Genomic DNA, 23,387 nt, shown 5'->3' with positions numbered 1-23,387 from the left:
AGTTTGGTGTGGAGGAACTTGACTGGCCTGCACAGAGTCCTGACCTCAACCTGATAGAACACCTTTGGGATGAATTAGAGCGGAGACTGTGAGCCAGGCCTTCTTGTCCAACATCAGTGCCTAACCTCACAAATGCGCTTCTAGAAGAATGGTCAAAAATTCCCATAAACACACTCCTAAACCTTGTGGAAAGCCTTCCCAGAAGAGTTGAAGCTGTTATAGCTGCAAAGGGTGGGTCAACTCCATATTAAACCCTACAGATTAAGAATGGGATGTCATTCATGTTCATGTCCATGTAAAGGCAGGCGTCCCAAAACTTTTGGTAGTATAGTATATATCTGTGAATATAACAATATAATATGCATATGGTTTGTACATGTGTGTATAAACTAATGCATAGGTTTACCAATCAAGTTATTTTTATAGTTTTAAATTATGTAGCTGACCTTCTGTGTATACTTATACTTTGTGTGTGTGTGTGCGTGCGTGTGTGTGTAATCAATGAATTGCATCGAACATAAACGTTTGTGTTTATATAATATATAACAAACATTTATGTTCGATGCAATTCATCAATTTGACAGCTATATAGGTGTGTGTGTGTTACTGGTATAGGTTATTTATAGGTTACTAGTAGTCAAGGCCGCTAACCTTTAGAATGGCCGACTAGCCTAATGAATCCTCCTGGCAGATTTATTGATTGACCATGAATGTTGAAGTCTTATAAAGTAATGCAGTCCTCAGTTACGCTAGCAACATTACCACCTCCGCCAATTTTTTTTATTGAATTAATTTTTAGAGCTTGTACTTGAAACAAAAATGACAGCATTTTAATTCCAGAATCAAGACAAAAATAATCTACCCAAATAAGAATTTTCAAGGTGAGCATCAGTTGAAATCATGCCCAATTCAGCATTTTTAGAAAATAAAATAAAGCATTATATAAAATTACATTTTCAAAGTCTGTCCATCACAATATCCACAGAGACAACCAGAGACCACACATTTAGGTTGGCCAACACATAGTTACAGGATGTTACACCGAGCACAAACACACCTGACCTGTTGCTTGTCAACTGAGCGAATGCTGTCATCTTTGGTGCCATTTCTCATTTTAACACAGTCATAAGATGCAGGCGAGCGTTGCCAGACATTTGAGAGAAAGAAGTGGTGATGACACAGGATGAAATGGAACAAAGACATCGAAGGAAGATCTAACTGTCCAGTGAGGTATCAGGACAGAGGTGACTAGACGGATGTAGTAAGACAAACCCACCAAACACACAAACGAATCTCCACTCAGAAAACACAAACACAGCTAATGGTTAAAAGTGGAGCTCTAAGCAATAGCTTACTTTGCATTGAAGCATTTACAGTCCTGCATAGTTCTTCAAACTTACAAACTAAGGCGTTTTATTGAAAGTCTTGGGAGTTCTTGTACTGGTATTAAGCAAAACTAAACTGAAAGTTCAAGTAGGCTATAATCTCATCATTTTTCTCTATGAAAAGCTTTCACACATGATTCATTCATCCATAAAAGAATGTTTTTTTCTTCCACAAGGTCCAGTGAGATACGCAGCACCAAAGACAGCAAGACATCTGCACGCACAGATCATACATACTGACCTTGAAAGAAAATATATCACATAATATTTATGTATAATCTATATACATACCCATTTTATTCTACTAATACACAAACATCATAATATTTCCCTGTCAAAAAATTATAAATAATTTACCCATATGTATTATTAACAGCTACTATTCTAACAGTCTGTAGAAGGAAACGGTTGGACTACCACATCCCTTTAGGAGTTTAACAAAAGTCTACTAAGAAAATAAACACAGGAATGCACGTTTCCAGCCGACATTAACTTAAATAGAAATTATGTTGCTTTGTCTCGTACTCCTCGCGCTTCTTCTAGCTCTATGTCCACAGTGATTAAGGTCTTGTGTAAACATGTTGACGAACAAAAAAAATTAAAATGCGCCCCGGCTCGCTCCAGTCACCCAGAACACTGATCAGTTAAAAGCAGAAAGACGTTAATCGAAGAAGGGTCGCTAATGAAGTTGCGTCTGAATGAACGCGCAGGTGTCGATCCACGATTGGAACTCTGAGCAGCTGAAAACATCCGTCGCCAGCGGTGTCCGCTTGTACATTCTGGTTGTGGTGGTCAGTGGGTCTTCCTCTTCGTGTCTCCCCCCTGACTTTGGTTTGCATCTGAAGAACATCAAGACAAACTCTTCGGTTATCGTGCAGTAAAAACATTTCCGAACAAATGATCTGTTCCGGAACCTAGAGAGCCGCCAACCTGAGCAACATTTCTGTGAAGGGATTCTGCCTTCGCTTTTGAATTAAGATGGGATAATAAAGGCCAACATTTTATTTCATACCACAAAGTGTTTGACAGAAAATAGTTCATCAAATTAACTTCCACATAAGCAGCTAAACAAATCGGTCAAATACTCTAACAAATAGACCGATTCAAAGGGATAACTTAATGTTAATGCACTAACTAACATGAACTAACAATGAGTAAATATATTTGAGCATTAATTAACCTTTGTTAATGATTTAATAAAATCATATTCATGTTAGTTTACAGTGCAATAGAGTGCCGAAGTTATGACGTCACTTTGTAGGCCAAAACGCGGAAGTGAGTTAGCATTTTAGCCCTTCCGGTTCCCTCGCCCTAAAGTCTATGGGTTTTTTGAATGGGTTTTTGCTAAATCACCTGAAATAAGGTCTGTGGTTAACAAAGCCTCTAAATATTTTCACGTTTTGATCTATGACATAAAACACATTAGTTAAAACCTGCTTGTGATTTTTTTAAACTTTATTGTGTCTTAAAAACGGTGGTTGCTAACAAGTTGCTAAAAGGGACTACATCCTTTGGCGGGGACTTTAGACGTCATCGTGACAAACAGGCAATCTCTCACTAGCCCGCGTTTCAGCCTTATGAAGAACTTATGTGGCGTGAATAAATCGCGCTATTCGCGCAAAGTTGGATGCTTGAACATTTGGAGTTTACTCGCTTCACATGTTCGTCTCTTTGAGAAATGGCTGACATGGGCTGTGTTTACACGTCTTTTTGTGTTAAAATTACTGTTAATGTGTGACAAGACGTAGTTTTAAGACTTTTTCAGTTGATAATGTAGTTGTTTAAAGCTCAAATCTGTGGTTTATTTATAAGAAGAGTTCCTATTTTAACATTTTATCTGGTGTTTTCGGAGTTGTGAGCTCCAGTGGGTCAGCCGCGCTCCGCGCTTTTTTACCCGGCGAGAGTAGACTTTCCTCGGCTAGTCCTTCTGACGTCTGCCGCTGGCTCTGATGTCTCTGTGGCGTCTCCAACTATAATTCGTCTTGTGGAGATTTAACGGCCCATATTTGCTCTCATGGATCTATAATTTGTTCCCTGGCAAATCGTTTAGGCTGAGGGCAAAGTGAAGTTTCATTACTTGTTTATTTTTAGGCTATAACCGTTGTAAGTTAGCCGACTAGCACTGACTTTGAATGTTTGACTGAATTGTTTGCTTTATTTAATGTATAGCTTATTATACATTTTACTTATACTTTTGTATTATTGATCATACATAAACTTGCATTTAACAAAAAGAGACTGGGTTGTGTTTCATGTCATTTAATGTTATCACAGTGATAATCATATTGTCTGAAAAAACATTAACAAAAGATAAATCTCAGAGAGGCACGCATAAACAAAATTAGTTTCTAACATTTTTGGAAAAAACGAATGGGCAATATTTCTCATGAAAAAGTGGATAAGTGTTCATACACAGCGCAGATCATAATTAGCGAGCGTGTTTTTTAAATAGAGTTTGAGGAAGCTTGATGACGACGTTGATCCGCGACCATGGTGTGCTGTAGTCCGTTTATAGCCTACCGTTAGCATTTTATATCTGACGGCTTTATTTAAGCTTCAAAATGTATACATTTTGGATTAATTTGTAAAGATTATCTTGATAGACAAAACGTGCAAGGGTCATAACTCTTTGTTGAACACAGATCTTATTTTTGGCGATTTTCCAAAAGTCTACGGGGAAAATGCATGGCTTTTCGATCGAGGGAACCCATGCGCCGCTAACTTCCGGGTTGGCATAAGAAGTGACGTCATAACTTCGGCACTCTATAACGGTCTGTTATTGCAGGGACATCGACTTTACATTTTCACACCCTCAAACATAATGCAGAACGAAACGAACTGTGATTGGTTGCATTACATGTCAGTCAAACATCCTCTTGGGCGGTCCTTGACCAATGAAAGCTGCGATAGAGACCTTCTGCTGTCAGTCTGAAGGTCTGGCTATGCGAGACTAATTGTTAGTTAACTAATGTTGCCAACAGGGCCGTGCACAGACATTTTGAGGGGCAGTGGCCCAAACCAAAAAAAAGGGGCACTGGGGTGGGGTTGGGGGCGAGGACAGGGTGCTTGTCAACACAAATTATCCTTCTTACTCTTACTATTCCTTTACTGACAGCCTGTAACTGTCTGATTTGGCTGACGCTCAGTGGGCTCTCCCTCACTCTCTGAGCCCTCATTTATTCCCCTGACCAAGATGACATAAGCTGAATCCGAATTCGCACTCTATACCCTTAAATAGGGCACTATTTGAGGGGACAGCCATTTGTAGTGGTGTCCATAGTGGACGTTATTGAGTGCACTCATTCTATCCCACATTGCACCGCAATAACGAGTGTACAGCTGATATACACACAGCGGCTGTCCAAATTCGCTCACTTGTTTTCATTCACTCCTTCAAGTGAACTGTATTAGTGGACTAAAGTAGGGAATAGTGATTGAGGGTTTAGGGGGCGATTTCGGATTCAGCCACAAAATATCATCTCAGCACTTTTGATGAATGGCTATGCTATTTTTCAATTATTCTACTAAATTGTCAAAATAAAATTAAGTCGAATATTGTATTTAGTATTTTACATGAATGACACTTTAAAATATATATAGATAGTAATAAGAATTATATCAAAAGTAATTTATTCATTCTGTAACAGTTTATGGGTAATGATTTTTTTTTTCTTCTACAAAGTGTGCCATCAACAGCAAATTTGGTGTTATTTATATTAGATCAGATCGGGTACAAAAATTTGATTAGACAATAATTCTAATTATCTTTCCAAGAACATGGATTTTGTACAAGTTATTAGCACTTTCATTAGAAGACCAGGAGCAAAATATTACCAACAGAAATACAAAAACAAACTACTAAATTAATAATTCTGTGGATTTTAATACTGTTAATGCGGCAACATTCTGGAACGGTCGTCTCCGCTTTCCAGATAGAGTGGCGCTTGGGAGCGAGCGGGAAAAAGAAAACGGAGCGGATTCACGGAATCTGTGGATCTTTAGCGAAGGGAAAACCAAAGACTTTTATCGGGGATAGAGGGGGCACCTCAGCTGATGAGGGCAGAGAGGCAGTGGATCTAGCCACCGGGTCACCCCACTGTGCACGGCCCTGGTTGCCAAATTTAACCATGTAAAGCGTTACCCTTTCATCATGTCCAACATTAGCAGAAAACCATTAGAGCTCCTCATTTATTAAAAGAATCATAAGCCAGAATGTGAAAAGCTTCATTCCTGATTTTGTGGAAAAAACGTAATTAATTAAAACAGTATTTGTAGCATCCATGCCAATAAAGTCATTATTATATCCAAAAATAAACAATTGTATTTAATCATTTGGACTCATTTAATTATTATCATTATTTATTTTAACCTGAAATATTATGGTAATGTATGAGGTGAGAGGGTTCCCTCTATTATTGTACTTTGCCATAAGGTTTCATTTGTTAACATTAAATAACTACATTAGTTAACATTAAATTATAAAGAAAAAAATACTACAGCATTTATTATTCTTATTTAAATGTTCATTTTATCATTTACTAAAACATTTTAATATCAAAAGTTGTATCAGTTAGTATTATTTAATGAACCTGATCTAAGACGAACAGTTGTATTTTGATTAAATAACATTAGCAAAGATTAATAAATACTGTAACAATCGTATTGCTCATTGTTAATACATTAAATACAGTTAACAAATCTTATTGTGGAACCTTAAAGTGTAACCAAGACTTTTTTTGTACTGCACCCGAAATAATTCCAAATGAATTGATTGTGAATTGGAATCAAATTGGTGAAATCGGAGTCAATGACCAGCCTTATGAGACACCTCAGGGCCTGTTTACACCTGACCACTTCAGGTTTTCCCTGATCGGACAGCTATCTGATTGTTAAAGACCAGGGGCCGTATTCACTAAACATCGTAAGGCTAAAAGTAGCTCCTAACTTGCCCATTATTTTTAAGAGTTTCTCCTAAATCAGCATGTCAGTCCTAATTTTAGGACTCCTACATTTTTGCTCTAAGAGTATTTCACAAAGCATTTTAGCACTAAAACTAGCGTTAGGAGTATTCAAGAGGACTCCTAAGTCACTAAGACCAAATCACAAACAATCATAATGGCTGCTGCCACAGACGAGTAGCTAAGTATCTGTTCAGAGAGCCAACGCTCAACACGGTCATCTTCATTAAAAGTAGTGAGACTAAATCTTACCAGTGCTGATGCTGCTCTCTCCTATTACGGTGTTTGGTTTTGAAATGAGCTGATGATAAATAAAATGCAGCTCATGTCGGTGGCTTTCATTGACTTAAATTCCTGCGCTATATGCAAATTTAACAAGAGTTCAAGATCAGATGTGTATTTGTTTGGCAGACACACATTTGAGTGACCAGATGTAAACACGTGTAAACGCGCTGCTCTTGGTAGATTGTGTTGGTCATTATGGAAATTATCTATCTGCGTCTGTGTTCTTTAATTTGCTCGTCATCAGTAGATCACACGCAGAACTTTCCACTCCCATCTTTTTGGGAACTGGACTCTCATGCTTATTTGTCCTGTTTAGTAAATCTGGCCCTTAATGTTAAGAGAATTGCGGCCCATGAAGAGGTTTTCAAATCAGTCACATGAGGTCCCTTAGAAGGTAGCTGCCAATGTAGACAACGAGCAGCTCACTAGGTTTTGGAACAGAGATAATATCACAATAATGAAACAAAAAGGGATTGAAACAAGCAAAGGGGAGTAAAGGAGGGTCAACATCAACAGCCTAAATCTAAGAGAGAGCGACAGTGAGGCGGAGGGTTTTTGCAGCGTTTACCTGAGAAAGCAAGCTGTAAGTGGGGAGGTAGAGCAACCTGAGACCTTGGCTGCAGACTCTTAAACAGATCTGGGGGACAGCAGGACAGGTGGAAAGAAACAGGGACACAGAGCACAGTAATCCAGGAGCAAATGAGATGGCAGAAATGCAGCACCAAAACAGGATGTGATGTGGAGAAAGAGGAAGAAAAGAAGGACAATTGAAGAAACAGATTAGGGAGACGGAAAAACTGTAGCCACATTACATAAACACAGGCAAACACGATACACAGAAGCACAGCAAACACGAGCGCGGCTCCGCTGAGGGTGCAGACACTCACTCTGGGCCAGGGTGTATCCTGAGTTGGTAGCGGGTGAAGCCCCCATGTTGCTGCAGCCGGGAACTCCAGGGCCTGTGGGGTTGAAGTTGAGGAGCGATGGGAACTGGAAGGGTAAAGAAACAGGCACTAGACCCCCGAGCATCCCAAAACCCAGGGGGAGGGAGGGGGGCACCGAGCCCAAGAGGTTACTTCCTGAAGATGAAGACACCTGGGGGAAAGAGGGCTTGATGAATGGTTAGAAAGTACTGGGGGGAGGGATAAACTGAATAGTATGATTGAAAGTATATTTGCAAACAATTTTTTCACAAACAAAAATGATCTTTGGCTAAGCCCCGCTTTAGAAATGTTACTGACCAATTCGAACTTAGCAACAACTGTCATCAGTCCATTTTCTCAGACAAACATTTGCTCATTTCTTTGTAGGGTCTGTGTGTTTGGAAAGTTTTAAAAATTATTTTATGGAAATGATCCACAAATTTGGTGAGAGGTTGTTGTCAGAGGATAGAAGTGGTATCCTTCCAAATCTTTAAATAAGTCCATCATGTAGATTAAACTACACTACTGTTCAAAAGTTCAGTAAGAGTCAGTATTTTCTTTTTTTAATGAAATTAATAATTTTATTCGGAAAGGATGCTCTGATTTGATCAAACGTGACTTTTGCAACAATGTAAAAATATTTACTATTTGAAAAATGCTGTTCTTTAGAAATTTCTATTCATTAAAGAATCCTGAACAAAATATAAAACTGTTTCCACAAAAATATTAAACATCACAACTGTTGTCTTCAACACTGATAATAAGAAGAAGAAATGTGTCTTGAGCAGCAAATCAGCATATCCGAATTTCTGAAGGATCACGAGATACTGAATGATAAACTAATATTAAAATCATAAAATTTGCTCACAGGAAAATTCAAATGTATTCAATGACTTGATGTCATTTCAATTATGTATTGATTTAGATCATTGTTATACTTAAAAAACTGACTCAAAATACTATAGAGTTCACAGTTTCACAATGAATGTTCTGTAGAAACATTATACTAAATAGTTTTTTCCATCACCCTATTTTCATGCACATTTTGGGATATCAAATAAAAAAATAGCTGGATGGAAACAGCAAGATGCGCATAAATTCTAAAAATGCGCATAAAAGTATTTTTTATTCAAAAAGAAAACATGTGCATAAACTACAATGGAAACACATTCACTTAATAAATTCCTTGATGCGCATCAAAAAAAAAAAAAAAAAAGTGACTGTGATGGGATGGCATAACTGGACTGACCAGCAGACCAATCTTAAATGCTGCTTTTGGTCATTTTGAAATGCCTGAGCAAAGTCTGTCGTCAAAGTGGTAAGGTATAATATACCCTCCAGAATGGTCTTACACGACTGCGGTCCCACACGGTAGCATCCACCTCTGAGGGCATGAGGCGCAAGCAATTTATTATATACATTGGCTTTTCCTACTTTTTTTGTGATATTTAGCGTCAGTTTATCAGGTAGTGACGATTTTGTTCTCTACGACTCACTGGATGGAAACTGCTTTATTTGTAAATGTTTGTAAAAGCGATATTCCAATTTTGCGCACAAGTTAAATTCGCAACTACACAAAGAATCTACATAAATTAAGTCACCGTCTGTTATTGTTAATCTTTAAAGAAAAATGGCAGATGAAATGCTTTGCAAAGTCACAATCCATTCCAATATCACATCAATAATATTACATATTTTACACTTTAAAAGCAGCTTAGAAAAGGTTCAATAAAAATTAAAAACCTGACCAAAGCATGGTACTAACAATGCCACAGTAATGGATTTGATTCTAAGGGAACACATACGGATCTACAAAGCGACCAACTACTGAAGTTGCTTTGCATAAAAACAGCTGCCAAATGCATAATGTTAAGTGCTACCGCTTAGAGCTAGCAACTGCAGAAACAGGATTAGCATGACTCGACATTCTGTATGCGCAGGTTTGGAGTGAACGAGGACTCACCTGTGACAGATGAGAGGAGACAGGAGGAGAGGACAGGGTCATGGCTGATGCCCGACTCATTGAAGACTTGGCACTCTGACTAGTCCCTCCCACTGGCCTCTGCCGCTGGCTGTGATTGGCTGGTACTGCTAAAGGGGAGGGGCTACTGTTCTGGCACCCTGAAGACATAGATGTGACCATCTGGGTTGTGTTGGTGTTGTTTGCTACACCACCAGGCGGACTGGAGGATTTGTGTCCACCTGCAAAACTGTAACTGGCTTGTCCTGATCCAGATTTGACTACGGATCCGATTCCAGTTCCTTGTGTGGTAAACGGCGCCCTGAAGGCCGGGTTTTTGGAGCTGTACTGGTGTGAGCTGGCGATAATTTGAGGTCTGGGGTGGGCAAGAGCGGGAGTTGATGAAGGAGAGGGTGAGGACGAGGGAGGAGGAGTAGGAGCAGGGGGTCGCGGTGTGAGTTTGATGATGGGAGAGCTGCTACTGTGGGAAGACTTTGTGAGCGTGGCCTGCATGGGCGTGATGAAGTTTGACTGGTTGTGTGAGATAGAGGTTGTCTTGGTCTGTGACAGCAGGGTGGAAGGAGAGGAATGAGTCGGAGGGGGAGATTGCTGAGGGCTCATCTGTGAGGGATGAGCGTTCATACGAAGCTGCTGGGAAACCACGGTACTGCCACCAGTACCGGATTTGTTAGCACAGTTTTTTGCTTGTCCAACAGGAGGCGGAGTCTGAACCAGCTTTACTCCCATTGTCCCAAATGATCTCTGCTGAGGAGGCAAGAGGGGCGAGGCAGTAGGGGGTGGACGGGGTTTTGCAGACTGCGCTGTGTTCATTCCTGAAATGCCAGTTCTGTGAGTTGTTGTTCCCGAGTGTCTCTGCACGTGCCCGCCATCCTTTAGCATCCCAAAGGTCTCGCCTCGCATGGAAGCTGAAGGAGATGAAGTGAGAGGAGATGAGAGGGAAGGAGAGGTAGATAGACTGCTCATATTCACCAGAGAGATACCAGAAGGCTCCATTTTTCCTGGAAGGGTGGAATGTGACAGAGGAGAAGAGTAGTGGCTGACTCCAGTTGAGGATCCGGGGACACCGGGAGAAGAGGTGGCGGGAACGCCGTTGTTTGGCGTCAGGCCCTTGGCAGCATTACTGAGGAGAGCGAGAGCATGGGAAATGGAGTCCAGAGAGTTTGCCGCCAGATCCTCGTCCAGTGAATCCGAGAGGCAGATTGGTTCAGAGGGAGAGGAGGGCGGTCTGCACCCTGGGGCAGGTAAGGCAGGCGAGGCAGAGGTGGATCCAACACCTGGAGCAGGTCTCTGTGTCCAACCAACGTCCTGGAGCAGATCATGGGTAGAACAGAGAACATACAGAGCTTAGAAATCTCATCATAGTCAACAGTAGGACAAATAAAACGGTTGAATTTGAGTATATGGACATAATGGTGTAGTTCAGTTTTAATACCATCATTTTGGCAGCTTTTGGAGTTGGAACAATTCTTTTCTTGCCACTGTTGAAGAAAAAAAAAAAAAACAATTCACCAATCACAATGAGGCATTAAAAACTATTCCACTTTATTAGATTAGTTTAAAGGCCTGTCTACATCAATACAAATATTAACACTGCAATTTGAATGTTAATGCGTCTGTTCAGACCATCACAAACTTTTGCATGCTGCCAATGCAACGGACTGTTGTACAAACTGGTGTTTTTCTCTCTTTTCCCATCGCACAGCAAATAAAAGTTGCGCTTTTGGTCAGATGCCCAGAGCCGCCTTGGTAACATGAAACTAAAACTCTCGGAAAGGTAGGAAAAATATAAATATCTAAAAATAAAAGTTGCTCAAATTAATTTCATGTTTTAAGGTACATTCATCTATTGCGCAATAAAAATAAAAGGTTTACAGGTGCAGAGTTGGATATTCTTAATGTTTTTCGGTTGTATGCAACAGCAATGGAAAGGACCAAATCTTGCTATTTTGCTAAGCAACTGAGTAGCAGAGGTGGTCTTTCTGTTTATTTCTGAATGGCTGTTTGAAAACATTTAAATACTGTTTTACTTCCTTCCATGACAAGCGGGTGTCAGAAATTTGAGCAGTGCTTTGTGGGTTCTTTTTATAAGCGTCACCTCCTGTTAGAGAGTAAATTTGCATTTTCATTTAGCCCGTCTGTCGTTTTTGGTCTGGACAAACAACTCTCATGCAAATATTAGACAGATCTTTTAGGCCGTACACCCGTTTTAGTGTGAACAGGGCTTAAGAGAGCGACTCTCCATGTAATCCTTTGAAGCCTATTTTAGGAGCTTTAAGATCATTTTTGTATTGTGACACATTTCAAAACAATTAAGCACATTTGCCCTCAAACCAACATTTCCATAGCCTAGAAATCTAGATGCACCCTAGCGGCAGAAAATTTATTTTGCCGCGAGTGTAGTCTAGCAACTCTCGGTAGACCTGAGAGCTGGAAAAACCAAACTCTGGTCAGGCCAATCACAGCGTGTGTAGAGTCGGTGGGCGGGCTTAACATAATGACGACGGCACGTCACGGCAGAGTTGCGGAGGTTCTACGTGCTACTCGTAAACAAAGCTGACAAATAGCGGTCTTTTGAATCGGCTTTGGCCGCGACTCGGAGTTAAGCTTTTCTTTGAGAAAAGAACAAAGAATGGCACTGAAGTCATTCTTAAGAAAAGAAGATGTGTTCGAAGTTTTGCCTACCGGATACGTGAAAGTCTATCAACTAATGTTAGCTCCGCGTCACCTTCTTCTTCGCACTGGTTGGTTGTGGCGCTCAAGGTGCTATCCAATTGCGTACAGAGGGAATTTGAAAGACAACCGTTTATCCCGCCCCTCGGATTGAGCCCTGTCAATGGTGAGTTTCCAGACCCAACATCTTGATGTGGGTCTGGCTTGTCAGGCTAGTATTTCCATAGAAAAGCACCAAATTAAGTTCAAGGGATGTCTCTTTGGACTAAGATGAGGTTAAAGGTGTTGTCCTCTAGGCAAGGAGACATGAGAGACCACTCACACACCCTATTTATATTTCAGGATGTCTGCCATCAACTGAAATTAGAAGAACATCTATAACATGGGGTGCTAGAAATATAACTTCTCAACAAATTAGAGAACTTTGACTTTTTAAGAGGTAAATTCAGACATTGCAGAATGCATTACAATACAGATCAAATAAAAATAAAATATATACATGAGTAGAAACTATTTACTAAGTTCATAAATTACTATTAGTATTACCACTGGCACATTTAACCCTGGTTTCACAAACATGGCTTAAGCTAGTCCCAGACTAAAATGTGTTTTTTCCGTTTTAACTGAAATCAGCTTGCACTGACATAGAAAAAACATTTCTGGTGTGCATCTTTTAAGATAAGGTACATTTAAAAAAGTTACTTAAATGCCATAATTGAACTAAGGTCTAATCCTGGCTTAGTCTAAGCCCTGTCAGTGAAACCAGGCCTTTATTGCTAATCTAAAGCCAAATAATTTACAAGTTTTTTTTTTATCCATCATCAACTAGTGATATATATGCCCCTTGTAAAAGTTATGTATAAAAAAAATTGGTGACAGTTTATTCAATCACCCAATTTACTCTACTCCCCACAATGTAGGTTCTATTTGATGATTGCAAACAGTAAATATATATGAAAAGGTTGATCTACTCACAGGCCAGTGAGATGACCGTGTACCGCACGACTCTCCTTAAAAAGCATCCTGAAAAAGACAGAAGCTTTTAATTGCTTGGTATTTTTCCAGCAGAAGGTAACGCCAGCACACAGTCACACACACACCTGGTCTGCATCCAGCCTTTGGGCCAGAGGGGCTTGACTTCATTTTCCATGAAGGCTTTCAGATAGTCCTCCACAGACAGAGAGCACTGCTCCAGCTCATAACAGCTCAGCTTCACACGCACCAGGTTACACAACAGAGTCCTGGGAAAACCAAGACATACATAGAAGTTTATGGGACAGCCCTCAATTTCTGCCACTGTCAGCTTATTAGTGGTATTTAAATTAAAATTAATGTGTGCTCTGCTTCATTATTAATGGTAAAAGTACAAACCTGAGTTTGTCATCCCATATGAACTTCTTCCTTGGTCCCATCACCCTCTTTCCTGGTTTCTCTTCATCATCATCCTCAGATCCATTCTTCTCTCCATCTTCTATTTGCTGCCTGTAATAACACAGTGAATCTCATTTAAATTCTCTATAAATCTACATCATCCATCTGCCCTTCTTCACAGTCTCTTCCGCAAATCTAAACAAGCAAATCACGAAAGCCGAAGAGGCAGGAAGTTGGGAAAGTTTAAGACTTACTTAGCCGCAGCTTTTGCTATGCAATCCATGTTATATCTGGTGATCTGCTCTGGCATCACGCTGCACACGGCCAGTTTGAGGTTTAACAAGGGTGTGCGCAGACGGTCATCCTGCAGAAGAGGAAGACAACACAGACACATTAGCGAGATGCGAGTTGTATCCAGTGTTGGGGAAGTTAGTCTTCCAGCTACAAGCTACTCATATTTTAAAAGTAGTTAAACTAGTCAAGCTACTCTTTTGTAAATTACTGCACTAAACGCTACTAACAAAAAGTATCCAACTACACTGAAGTGGGTTAAGGGATCACTCTGCAAATGGTCCTGAGCGTATTCACGACAGTCTGGAGCGCAAGCTTCCTGTTATATTATGACATATGCACAGGAGCAAACCCGCCTGTGAGCTGACGCTGGAGGGAGGGAGGACATGTGTATTGTATTCCACAACCTATATAAATAAGATTATGTTCGCTTGCGCGATTTAAATTGGGAAGATTGACTTTTCATAGATTTCCAACATTGGAGCTCACGCACATACATCATCATTACGCGCTCCTGTTTGCCGAGGCTGTGGATTACAGTGATTGATGCTGAAAATAAATGTTCCGATTCTTGCACAGACCGGTCGTTTCACATCGTAAGGCCTCAATTGGCTTTTATGTTTTTTTGAGTCCCAAAGTGACGGTAGCTGTTGGCGTGCATTATATGAATCACCAAAGACCACGGCTTCAGCTAAACATAACAACAAGACACCCACATCTTGGATTCCCTAAGGGTGAGTAAATTAACAGCAAATTTTCATTTTTGAACTATCCCTTTAAGGACCTGACACACCAAGCCGATGGTTGTGGTGAGTTCCGCACCATCACCACTAGTTGGAGCCCGATTGGGGGTTTTGCATGTTGAAGCAGCGTCCGATGTCAGCACCATCAGTGAGAGATCGCTCTGGGGTGCGTTTCCCGTACTACCACCTAACTCACTGCTAAAGCATAGTATGATGCATCGTTGAAGAAATCAACTAGCTAGTCACAAGTCATGACTGTTTCTTGAAACCGTATTGTAGCAAATTCGTCGTTCAACCACGTTGGTTAATGAGGTTACGCAGGTGGTGGAGTATTAACTTATTTATTGAATTAGTTTGAGATTGAATAAATTCATGCTAGATTCTTTGCTATAAACTACTGACATGGCATCTGAGGAGTAATTCTCATTTTTCTCAGTTATTTTGCTTTATTTCCAGATTCAATCAAAGGCTCATTTTTACGTACTAGAGCACGTACGCACATGCGCACTCTTTAAAACGGTGCTTTAAATCTCGACAAACTAAAAGATGTAAATTACATTTGTATGTATTCAAAATAAAATATTTAGATTGTACTGAATGTCAGCTTGCTTATTTTGCTCAAGATAAGGATTTATTATGTCCTCATGTCATGCAAACAAGAAACTGCAATGCTGTTTGCGAATGTTTGTTGGAACTATGGTTTCAGGAAACACAGACTCGTTGAATATGTTGATAACGACGGAACTTGTGACCATAGTTGGTTAACGATGCTTTTGGGAAACGCACACCAGATTTGCTGTTCAGTTTAGCGAACGAGAATGAAGTCTAAATGATGAAAGTCAAGACAGCACAGACAGATGGCTGTTCTTATTTTACATCATCTTACCTGAGCATTCAAATATGCAAATATTTTCATATAATATTATGAGCCACCTAGAATGAAGAAAGTGATCAGTGTGATTGAAATTCAAAATGGTAAGCAAGCGCTGCTTTGTATACAGATTGTATATCTGCAGTCCTAGATTCGGTTTCCCTTTTTGAAAGATGAATATATTAATTATTCCTGCTAATATAGACAGTTATTTCTAGGGATGCCCCGAATCCAGATTTTTGGGGTTCGAAACCGAAACCTTCTCCCATCCTCAGTCCATCATCACAGTAAACACATTAATGAGGTAAACAACGTCCACAACAGTGCAGGGATGCTATTGACCATTTAACCGTTAACCAAAAGTAAGAACTTTGACCGATTAATACTATCAGTTAAATGGTTTAAATGTTTTTAACGCTTTGTTTGTTTTTTTTTTATGCATGGTTAAGAAAAATATGCTGTATAGCATTATTTGTTCACTCACGGAGCGCGTCGACATGTGCAACCACAAACCAGATATATCTCCCAAAATGAAGCAATGGAAAAGCGTACTGTGTGGGACCATTTCGACAGAAAAATACAGCAGTAGTACAAGCTCCTGACTGGTAGAAAGCAAATGAACGGCGCTTCCCGAGGCTGGCCGCTCTAGCGAGGTGTTATCTCTGTATTCACGGGACATCAGTGTCATCTGAAGCCTTATTTAAGGCTTTTAATAGTGTGGTTTTGGTCAAGTTTACTAAAGTAAACATTGTTGCGCATGTTCTTCTCACCGCGGTTTCCTGATGGTTTATAGAAAAATTAGGGCTACCCTGAGTCGTCCTCTGTCGTTTCAAAGAACAGCACAACGGAGAGCGCAGGAAGCAGCCGAGGCTTGCGCACTGCGGAGACAGAAGGATTGAGAGGTTGTTTTCTGCCGCGGGTTTAACTGTCAACAGGCTGCGCTCAAGAGTCAAGACTAACCCACATCACTTAGACATGTTACTTAAAAAAAAAAAAAACAACAACAACAACACCACCATACAAGGTGTAGATTGAGGTAGCCTAGGCCTGCTATTTCTATTTGACAAACAACAACAAAAAACGATTCCGGTTCTTCAAAGCTTCAAACGGATTCAGTGTATTTTCGTTTTGTCATCTTAATTTGGTAATTATTTAAGTGAAAAATATTTAGTGTAGGTCTATTAATTTTATTATTTTTATTTATATTTCATCTGATCTGTATGCGGATGTTTGCACTGTAAAATAAAAGACATTTTGGCTGCTGTCTGTAGATTCCCTCATGCACAACTCGTATTCTCTCGGATGTTTAATACGCAAATGTTTTAACAGCGGCTGTTGTTTAGGGTCCTTGCCACCACGAGACAACTCGGCATTCCAAATTGAACATGTAGCTCGACTTGAATCGCCTTCTTTTGACTTAAAGTACTGCAACGTTTTCAGTTCATGAGTTTCATTTTCACTTTCAACAGCGGCGTCATTACGTTCGACCAGCAGAGGCGCGTAGTTCGAGCCTAGGGTTCGGTTCAGTGGAAAAAGATTCTGAGGTTCAGCAGAAACCGAACCCAGTCAAAAACGTCAATATTCGTCCGAATCCGAATCCTGGATTCGGTGCATCCCTAGTTATTTCCTTACACGCAGGCGCAGAACACATGCTAGTTGACAGTCGCCTGTAGTCTTTTTGTTGTATGCCAAGATTCAGCCGACACAAGTCAGCTTTCATTGCAACAATTTCTTTTATGTCGGCTTGGTGTGTCATGGCCTTTAGCTACTCCAACACTACTTGTACCATTATCACTTGTGAGAAAGCAACAAATACCATTCTGGTTTTAGTGTAAAATCTCGATGCCCTCTTTAGGTATTGGAAAGTATAGTATAGTCCTTCACCTGTATGTTGAGGCTGAGTTTCTTGAGTCGTTTGAGTAGAGCCTCCTTGTTACAGGGCACAAAGGCCTCCAGATGAGAGTACACCTCCGAACGCACGTTTGCCGGTTGCTCCTGAACCTGCAGCTCAATACTGAATGAAAAGAAAATGATCAACGACAAGAAATAAAAGGCTTGAGAACATGCTTCACCGCTGAATGAGACCATGCGGAGATTTTACTTACTCCAGCAAGATATTATTCATATCCAGAGTGAAGAATTTCTTTCTGCCTTCCTGATCAAATTGCCTCGATGCCTGAGTAAAACAACAATAAAACAAACATCAAGTTAGGCAGGAAAATGGTATTACTGTCAGAACATGAAGTCCCTGAAGTATTCGTGAAATGGGAAGTGGATTTGTGGGCGTATTATTTGCTCTCTGTACCTCTACACATTTACCTTCAGTGAAAACATTTAATGCATAACATTTTAAATTTAGATGGAAAGCAGTTTATATAACTGGCAGCTATGACAAACAATATTCAGTTGCCTTTATTCTGATAAATTTATCTGCAGGCTGGGAGAGATTTTAAACTTCTGATGGCATTAAAGAGGACATTTCATACATTTTATTCACATGTCAGGTTATAAAGCTAGCAAAATGATATAATTTCTAAGACTTCCATGTACACGCCTCTACATTGCTTTGCTCACACATGGGCTGTAGGTTTACAGTTGCTTCCAATATAGTTTGAACTGCCCCATCCTTCAACAGCAGTCTCTCTGCAAATCCTGTATTAAATTGTGAGAGATTCACAAAACAGGATGTGCTGAAATGTGCTGCTAAAACTGATAAGATCAGACTGAAATCATCAGGGATCTTGTTAAAAATAAACTTCAGTTGCCTAACATTAGAGACATACACAGCGTTTTTTCAGCATGGTATAAGTAGATGGATTTTTTTATGGACTGAGGATGGATTTTTGTGCCTCAATATGGTCTCGATTTATTTAAAAAGAATTTGATTTTTCATATGACCCCATTTAACTGAAACGCCACTGAAAAATAACCAAAACGGGACTCACAGCTCGTAGGTCCTCAATGCGCTTGATCAAGGGGGCTGGAAGTCCATCAGGGAGAGGTGGAAAAGAGATGAGACCGGCCTGCCCTCGATTCAGTCCCCCTGCTCCAATCTTGTGCCCAGATGATAAACCCAACCCAACCTGCCCGTTCTCCCTGCCTGATGGGGGCATCTGGGGCCCTGCATCCAAAAAACTAAAGTCCAGGTCACGCATTATATCCTGAAGCTCGCTTTCATTGGCTGAATTAATCAATGACATCATGGCAGGGTCAGCCGTCAGGTCAGCTATCGAAAGGTCACTGTTGTTGGCATTGCTGTGGAGATGGGAATTCTGCAGTAGGTTGTTGGAGTTGGGAGTGCTGGTGAGACCAGAGCTCAAGTGAGACGCACTGGCATCCAGTTTCCGCAGCTCTTCCTTCTCTCGTGTGAAACGGCGGAGCATTGCAGCCAGACAGAGCGAATCCTTCATCAGTTTCTTCCTCTTCTTCTTCTCAGGACGATGAAGGTTCAGACCAGACACTCTGTAAGAAAATACAAGGTCATAAAAACTGCATTCATAATAATGAACTTTTTAGAAAATCAATCGACAAATGGCTTACTTGCAAATCAAAACTACTTTTTGTTTTAGTTCCAGATTTACAAAAGCACTTTTTCCTCACCCTTGTTTGGCTACTTTGTTCTTTCTGGGTTTTTTCTCCTCTAAACTGGTTCCATCTTTCTTCTTCCTTCTTTTTAACAGTGGTTCCTCTCCATCTCTCATCTACAATCAGAAAACAATCATCAATCTTACAATCATATTTCAAGGCACGTGTCGAAAATTGAGTCTTATGAAAAACAAACTCTTACACCTTACAAAAGATAGTTCACCCCCCAAAAATGTATGCATCAAGCAAGCACTGTCGAGCTTCCATGTTAACCATGTGCTATGCGGTTTGCTCAATGATTATACGTGTGAATAAAATCCTATATTAAATCTGCACATCATTTAAAGCAATCATGTCTTTTCAGAAGACTTGTATTGAACTGCTTGTTTCATTTGGATTACTTTTACAATCTCTTTATGAAGTATGTGTTTGGAACAACATGAGGGTGATTAAATTATGTCAATTTTCCTTGTGGGTGAACCATTTCCTTAACAGGTCTATATAACATTTAGTGACCCTGTTTTTCAGATGGTAATAACATCCGTCTGTGTGGTGGTCAGTCGAGACAGATATTATAAATAGAAGTTTAAATGGAGTCCAGATTGTTTTATGATCGGATCACTCAAACCAAATTTGAAGCTAGGTGAATGTGACCATGGGTTTTTGCTCCTTAATCTGATCTGATTTGGAAAAGCCATCCTGCCACACATGATGTGAAGCACTGACATCTGAACACGATGAGCATTCTGCTTAATGTCATGTTTGCGATGAGATTAAAATGTATCATTTGGAAGCAACAGTATGCCAATTCTTGTTCTTTTTTATAGCATAGTAAAATGTATCATTTGGAAGCAACAGTATGCCAATTCTTGTTCTTTTTTATAGCATAGTAAGTGTTGTCAAAGGGAGGCTCTCTGATTACATCTGCTCACAAGTGGTCAAACGAGATACATTTGAGATGCATGATAAAAACCAAATGTAAATGACAATCTGTCTCAACTGGCCACTTCTGATTGAGAGTCGAGACGGATATTTATAACCAGTTGTACACTTGGGTCACTTGGCAAAATGAAGGAAACTCACCCTGGATTTTTCATCTTTCCCCCCGTCCTCTCCCTCAGATTCAGAGGCAGCTCTGAACTGCAAAGTACCCGTATTAATGTAGAATCCGCCAAGCTTGGTGGTCAGGGAGGCTGGTACAAGCTCATCATACTGACAGGAAGAAGACACAGTGATTTACAGATGTGTTACCCTGGTTGTAGGTCAAAGTTGAAGGCCGCTATGATGTCAGAACATGCAAAAAAAACGACTCCAAAACCACACTTTTCAAATCTATCAGTAACATAAATCTAAATATATCTGTCCATCACTGACATGAATATGAATGGAAAACCCTTTAAGTTCAGAGAGCAATGAGGCAGAGTTGGTAAACAGCTTGTTAAATGCCAATCGATCATCTCCATAGTGATGTCTGTCTGTTGCCATGGCAAGTGCCCACTCACAGCTTCCGAGTTGTCTATGAAGGGGTCACTCTCATCATAGCCGAAGCCAATGTCAATCAAATCCTGCATCCGATCTTTCCGCCTCTTTTTCCCTGCGTTACCCTGTAAGGACGTCAGCGGTAGCGGCAACGTGACACTTGGCATTTGAGTGCCCACACATTTAAAAATGCAACTTAAAATCATGGAGCAATACTTACGTATTTGCTTTCAAACTTTTTGGCCAGTGCCTCGACCGCAATACGTTCTCTCTCATCATCATTAAAGGGATCATTCGGGTTCAGGGAAGACTTAGAAATTGGTGGATTCTTCTTGGTCTGTGGAGGGAAAATGTGTAAGGCACAAAGCCATTTATTTTTCCAGTTCGGATTAGTGGATCAGGATGTGTACTATACATTCTGTATCAATATCATTCTTCATTACACTGATGACTGCGGTGTTGGACATGTCATTTTTCCATTTACACTTAAAGGAATAGATCACCCAATTAAAAACCAAACAGTTTCGGTTAACATCCCATCCCATTGTATTTTTCATCCATACAATGGAAGTCAATCGGAATCAAAACTGTTTGATTAACTTTTGGTTACACTTTATTTTAAGGTGTCATTGTTACAGTGTAATTATATATTTAAAGCTGATGTCCGTAACTTTTTTTGTGTTCAAGATTCACAAAAATTATATAATGAGAATGTACAACATGAATCCATTTTCCAAACCGTGTTTTTGTCTTACCCTGAATCCTTATGGTACACTTATAATAGTGTTTATGTTGGGACTATTTCAGACCGGTCTGGTAGGAGCCGCTGCGGACGATGCACAGCTCCTGCGTGACTCGCCATAGACATAAACAGAGAGAAGTAGCTCCGGATGCAATGATATTCCGCAAGACGCATGCAGTTCTGTTTATTAACCGCTAGAGCGCAAAAAGTTACGGACTGCAGCTTTAAGCACTGAGTAATACTATGTACTTACTATAGGGTTAGGGTAGGATTAGGGTTTGGTTAAGGTTTAGTTGCATGTAATTATGCATAATATACTGTTATTACTATGGTAATTTCATGTAACATATGTAACAAGGACACTGTAAAATAAAGTGTTACCCAACTTTCTTCAAAATAACTATTTTTGTGTTTGGAATGACATGTGGGTGAGAAAATGACAATTTTTATTTTGGCATGCGCTATTAAACCCCATGGGTCAAAACTAAGACAATAACTATAAAGTTTTAATATTGTTCTAATTCTACAAGAATAGGGAAGTCCACACCACAGCTGTAAAAATAATGACACAGAGTGTGTGAATGATATTGTTGGGATCACTTTCAGGACAATGAACAATAAAGAATGAGAGCCAATAAGAATCCACCAGATTTTAAAGAGCTCAAGCAATTATATTGGCAGATGATATAATGGCTAGGTGTTGCTGTTGACTTCACTATCATGTTTAGTAGTATCATTGATATTATTAGTAGAAAGTTAAAATTACATTTTAATCTGGTCATGTGATCTCAATATGGTGGCACCCATGAGGTGGTGACCCAATTCATGAAGAACAAAACAGGTTTTTCTAGATGACCAATATATAGTCTATCGCAAGTTATTTTAATTATATTTCTCAAAAGTGACGATAATTTATTTATTTATTATTTGCCGAACTTTTCCAATTAGCAAAAGACGTCTTGAAATATGTCAAAGACCAGGTTTACAAAGTAACATGGTTAGCATATTAATTAAGTTAGCAGCATTTCAGCTCCCCTTTAACTCCATTTGGGCGCAGAGTGGCCACAAAGGTCACATACCCGACAAAGTGCTCCAAAGTTTATAAGCAAAATGGATATAACGTAAGGCACTTCATAAAAATTAAACGCACTTCTCACTTGCTTATAGCATATTCCCCACTTGCCATTTAGACGGAGATACCCTGAAGAGGACTTTATTTTTGAACTCCTCAGCTAACAGGCTAACGCATAAGCAAACTCAGCAAAAAACAAACAAGCGGTGTCTTTATAATAACAAGTAAAGGTTAGGCTGCATACTCTTTCCTAAAGTGAACCGGATAGTTATTGTACCTGTTGAGACTGGATGAGCTCACTGTAGTTGAACTCGGCCGAGCACTGCTCGTTCGGCTCGGACAGACACAGGTTGAGGCGTACTGTCTTCCCTTTGGGCTCTTCGCTGTCTCTCTTCCCGATCAAAGCCCCGCGGTCACCCGCTGTCGTCACCCCGGTCCCCATCGTCTTCATCCTGCCCTCTCTGTCAAAACTCATCTCGGCGGCCCCGTCCTCCTCCAGCCGCCGTCTCCTGCCCTCCGCGCCCGGACCACCGGACGGGGCCGACAGGGTGACAAACTGCACTTTTCTCGGTTCGGCCATTTGGATGTTCAGTGCTCTTGGACACTCACTCACTCACACTCAGTGGCGGGGCTTGACTTCGCCAAACAACTTGATTTAAAGAGCTTCAAGCCGGATGGAAAGGGCGCTCGGAGGCTGTTCTGATGCTAGAGTCCCCTCCACACCTTACGGGACGCGCATGGGAAGGGATGGCCGGGTGAAAGTTGATTTTGGAGGCGCAAGCATCCTCGGTCGCTACGCTCGGGGGACTCAGGAGCTCCGAACAGCCATCTTAGATGAGAGAGAGTAAATAAAAGAGCGGAGACGAGCGAACTGAGCCTGCGCGCACACGGACACCGGAAACGGCGTGTACGACGGAGAGATCGCGGTGGCCAATCAGAGGACGCCGATGGCAGCCGCTCGTCCAATCAGAGGCGGGCCTACAGGCAACAAACGCTCTAATGAGCAATTAGAGATGTTACAGTGGACAAAA

At 40.5% G+C, this 23,387-nt stretch overlaps 1 protein-coding gene across 4 annotated transcripts; it reads right to left on the bottom strand.

Annotated features, from left to right (window-relative positions):
- Window positions 1-741: 741 nt before the first annotated feature.
- On the bottom strand, window positions 742-23,202 carry ubn2a (ubinuclein 2a). Of its 4 annotated transcripts, XM_079841404.1 has the most exons (17): window positions 22,634-23,202; window positions 20,763-20,879; window positions 20,566-20,667; window positions 20,147-20,275; window positions 19,079-19,179; window positions 18,424-18,940; window positions 17,584-17,654; window positions 17,363-17,492; window positions 13,828-13,937; window positions 13,574-13,684; window positions 13,303-13,443; window positions 13,178-13,225; window positions 10,965-11,010; window positions 9,515-10,837; window positions 7,516-7,723; window positions 7,197-7,265; window positions 747-2,224 (listed from the first exon to the last, which is right to left on the bottom strand). In XM_079841404.1, the coding sequence occupies exons 1-17, from the start codon at window positions 22,934-22,936 to the stop codon at window positions 2,178-2,180; spliced, it is 3,573 nt and encodes a 1,190-aa protein (XP_079697530.1). In that variant the 5' UTR covers window positions 22,937-23,202; the 3' UTR covers window positions 747-2,177. The 4 variants fall into 4 exon arrangements, with proteins under 4 accessions (XP_079697531.1, XP_079697533.1, XP_079697530.1 ...); XM_079841405.1 differs by lacking the exon at window positions 7,197-7,265 and having other exon boundaries at window positions 742-2,224; XM_079841406.1 differs by lacking the exon at window positions 20,566-20,667.
- Window positions 23,203-23,387: the final 185 nt, after the last annotated feature.

Source organism: Gobio gobio, assembly GCF_949357685.1.
Source record: "Gobio gobio genome assembly, chromosome: 17".
NCBI lineage: Eukaryota > Metazoa > Chordata > Actinopteri > Cypriniformes > Gobionidae > Gobio > Gobio gobio.
Note: the sequence above shows the minus strand (reverse complement) of the source record. Positions and strands in the feature narration are given on the sequence as shown.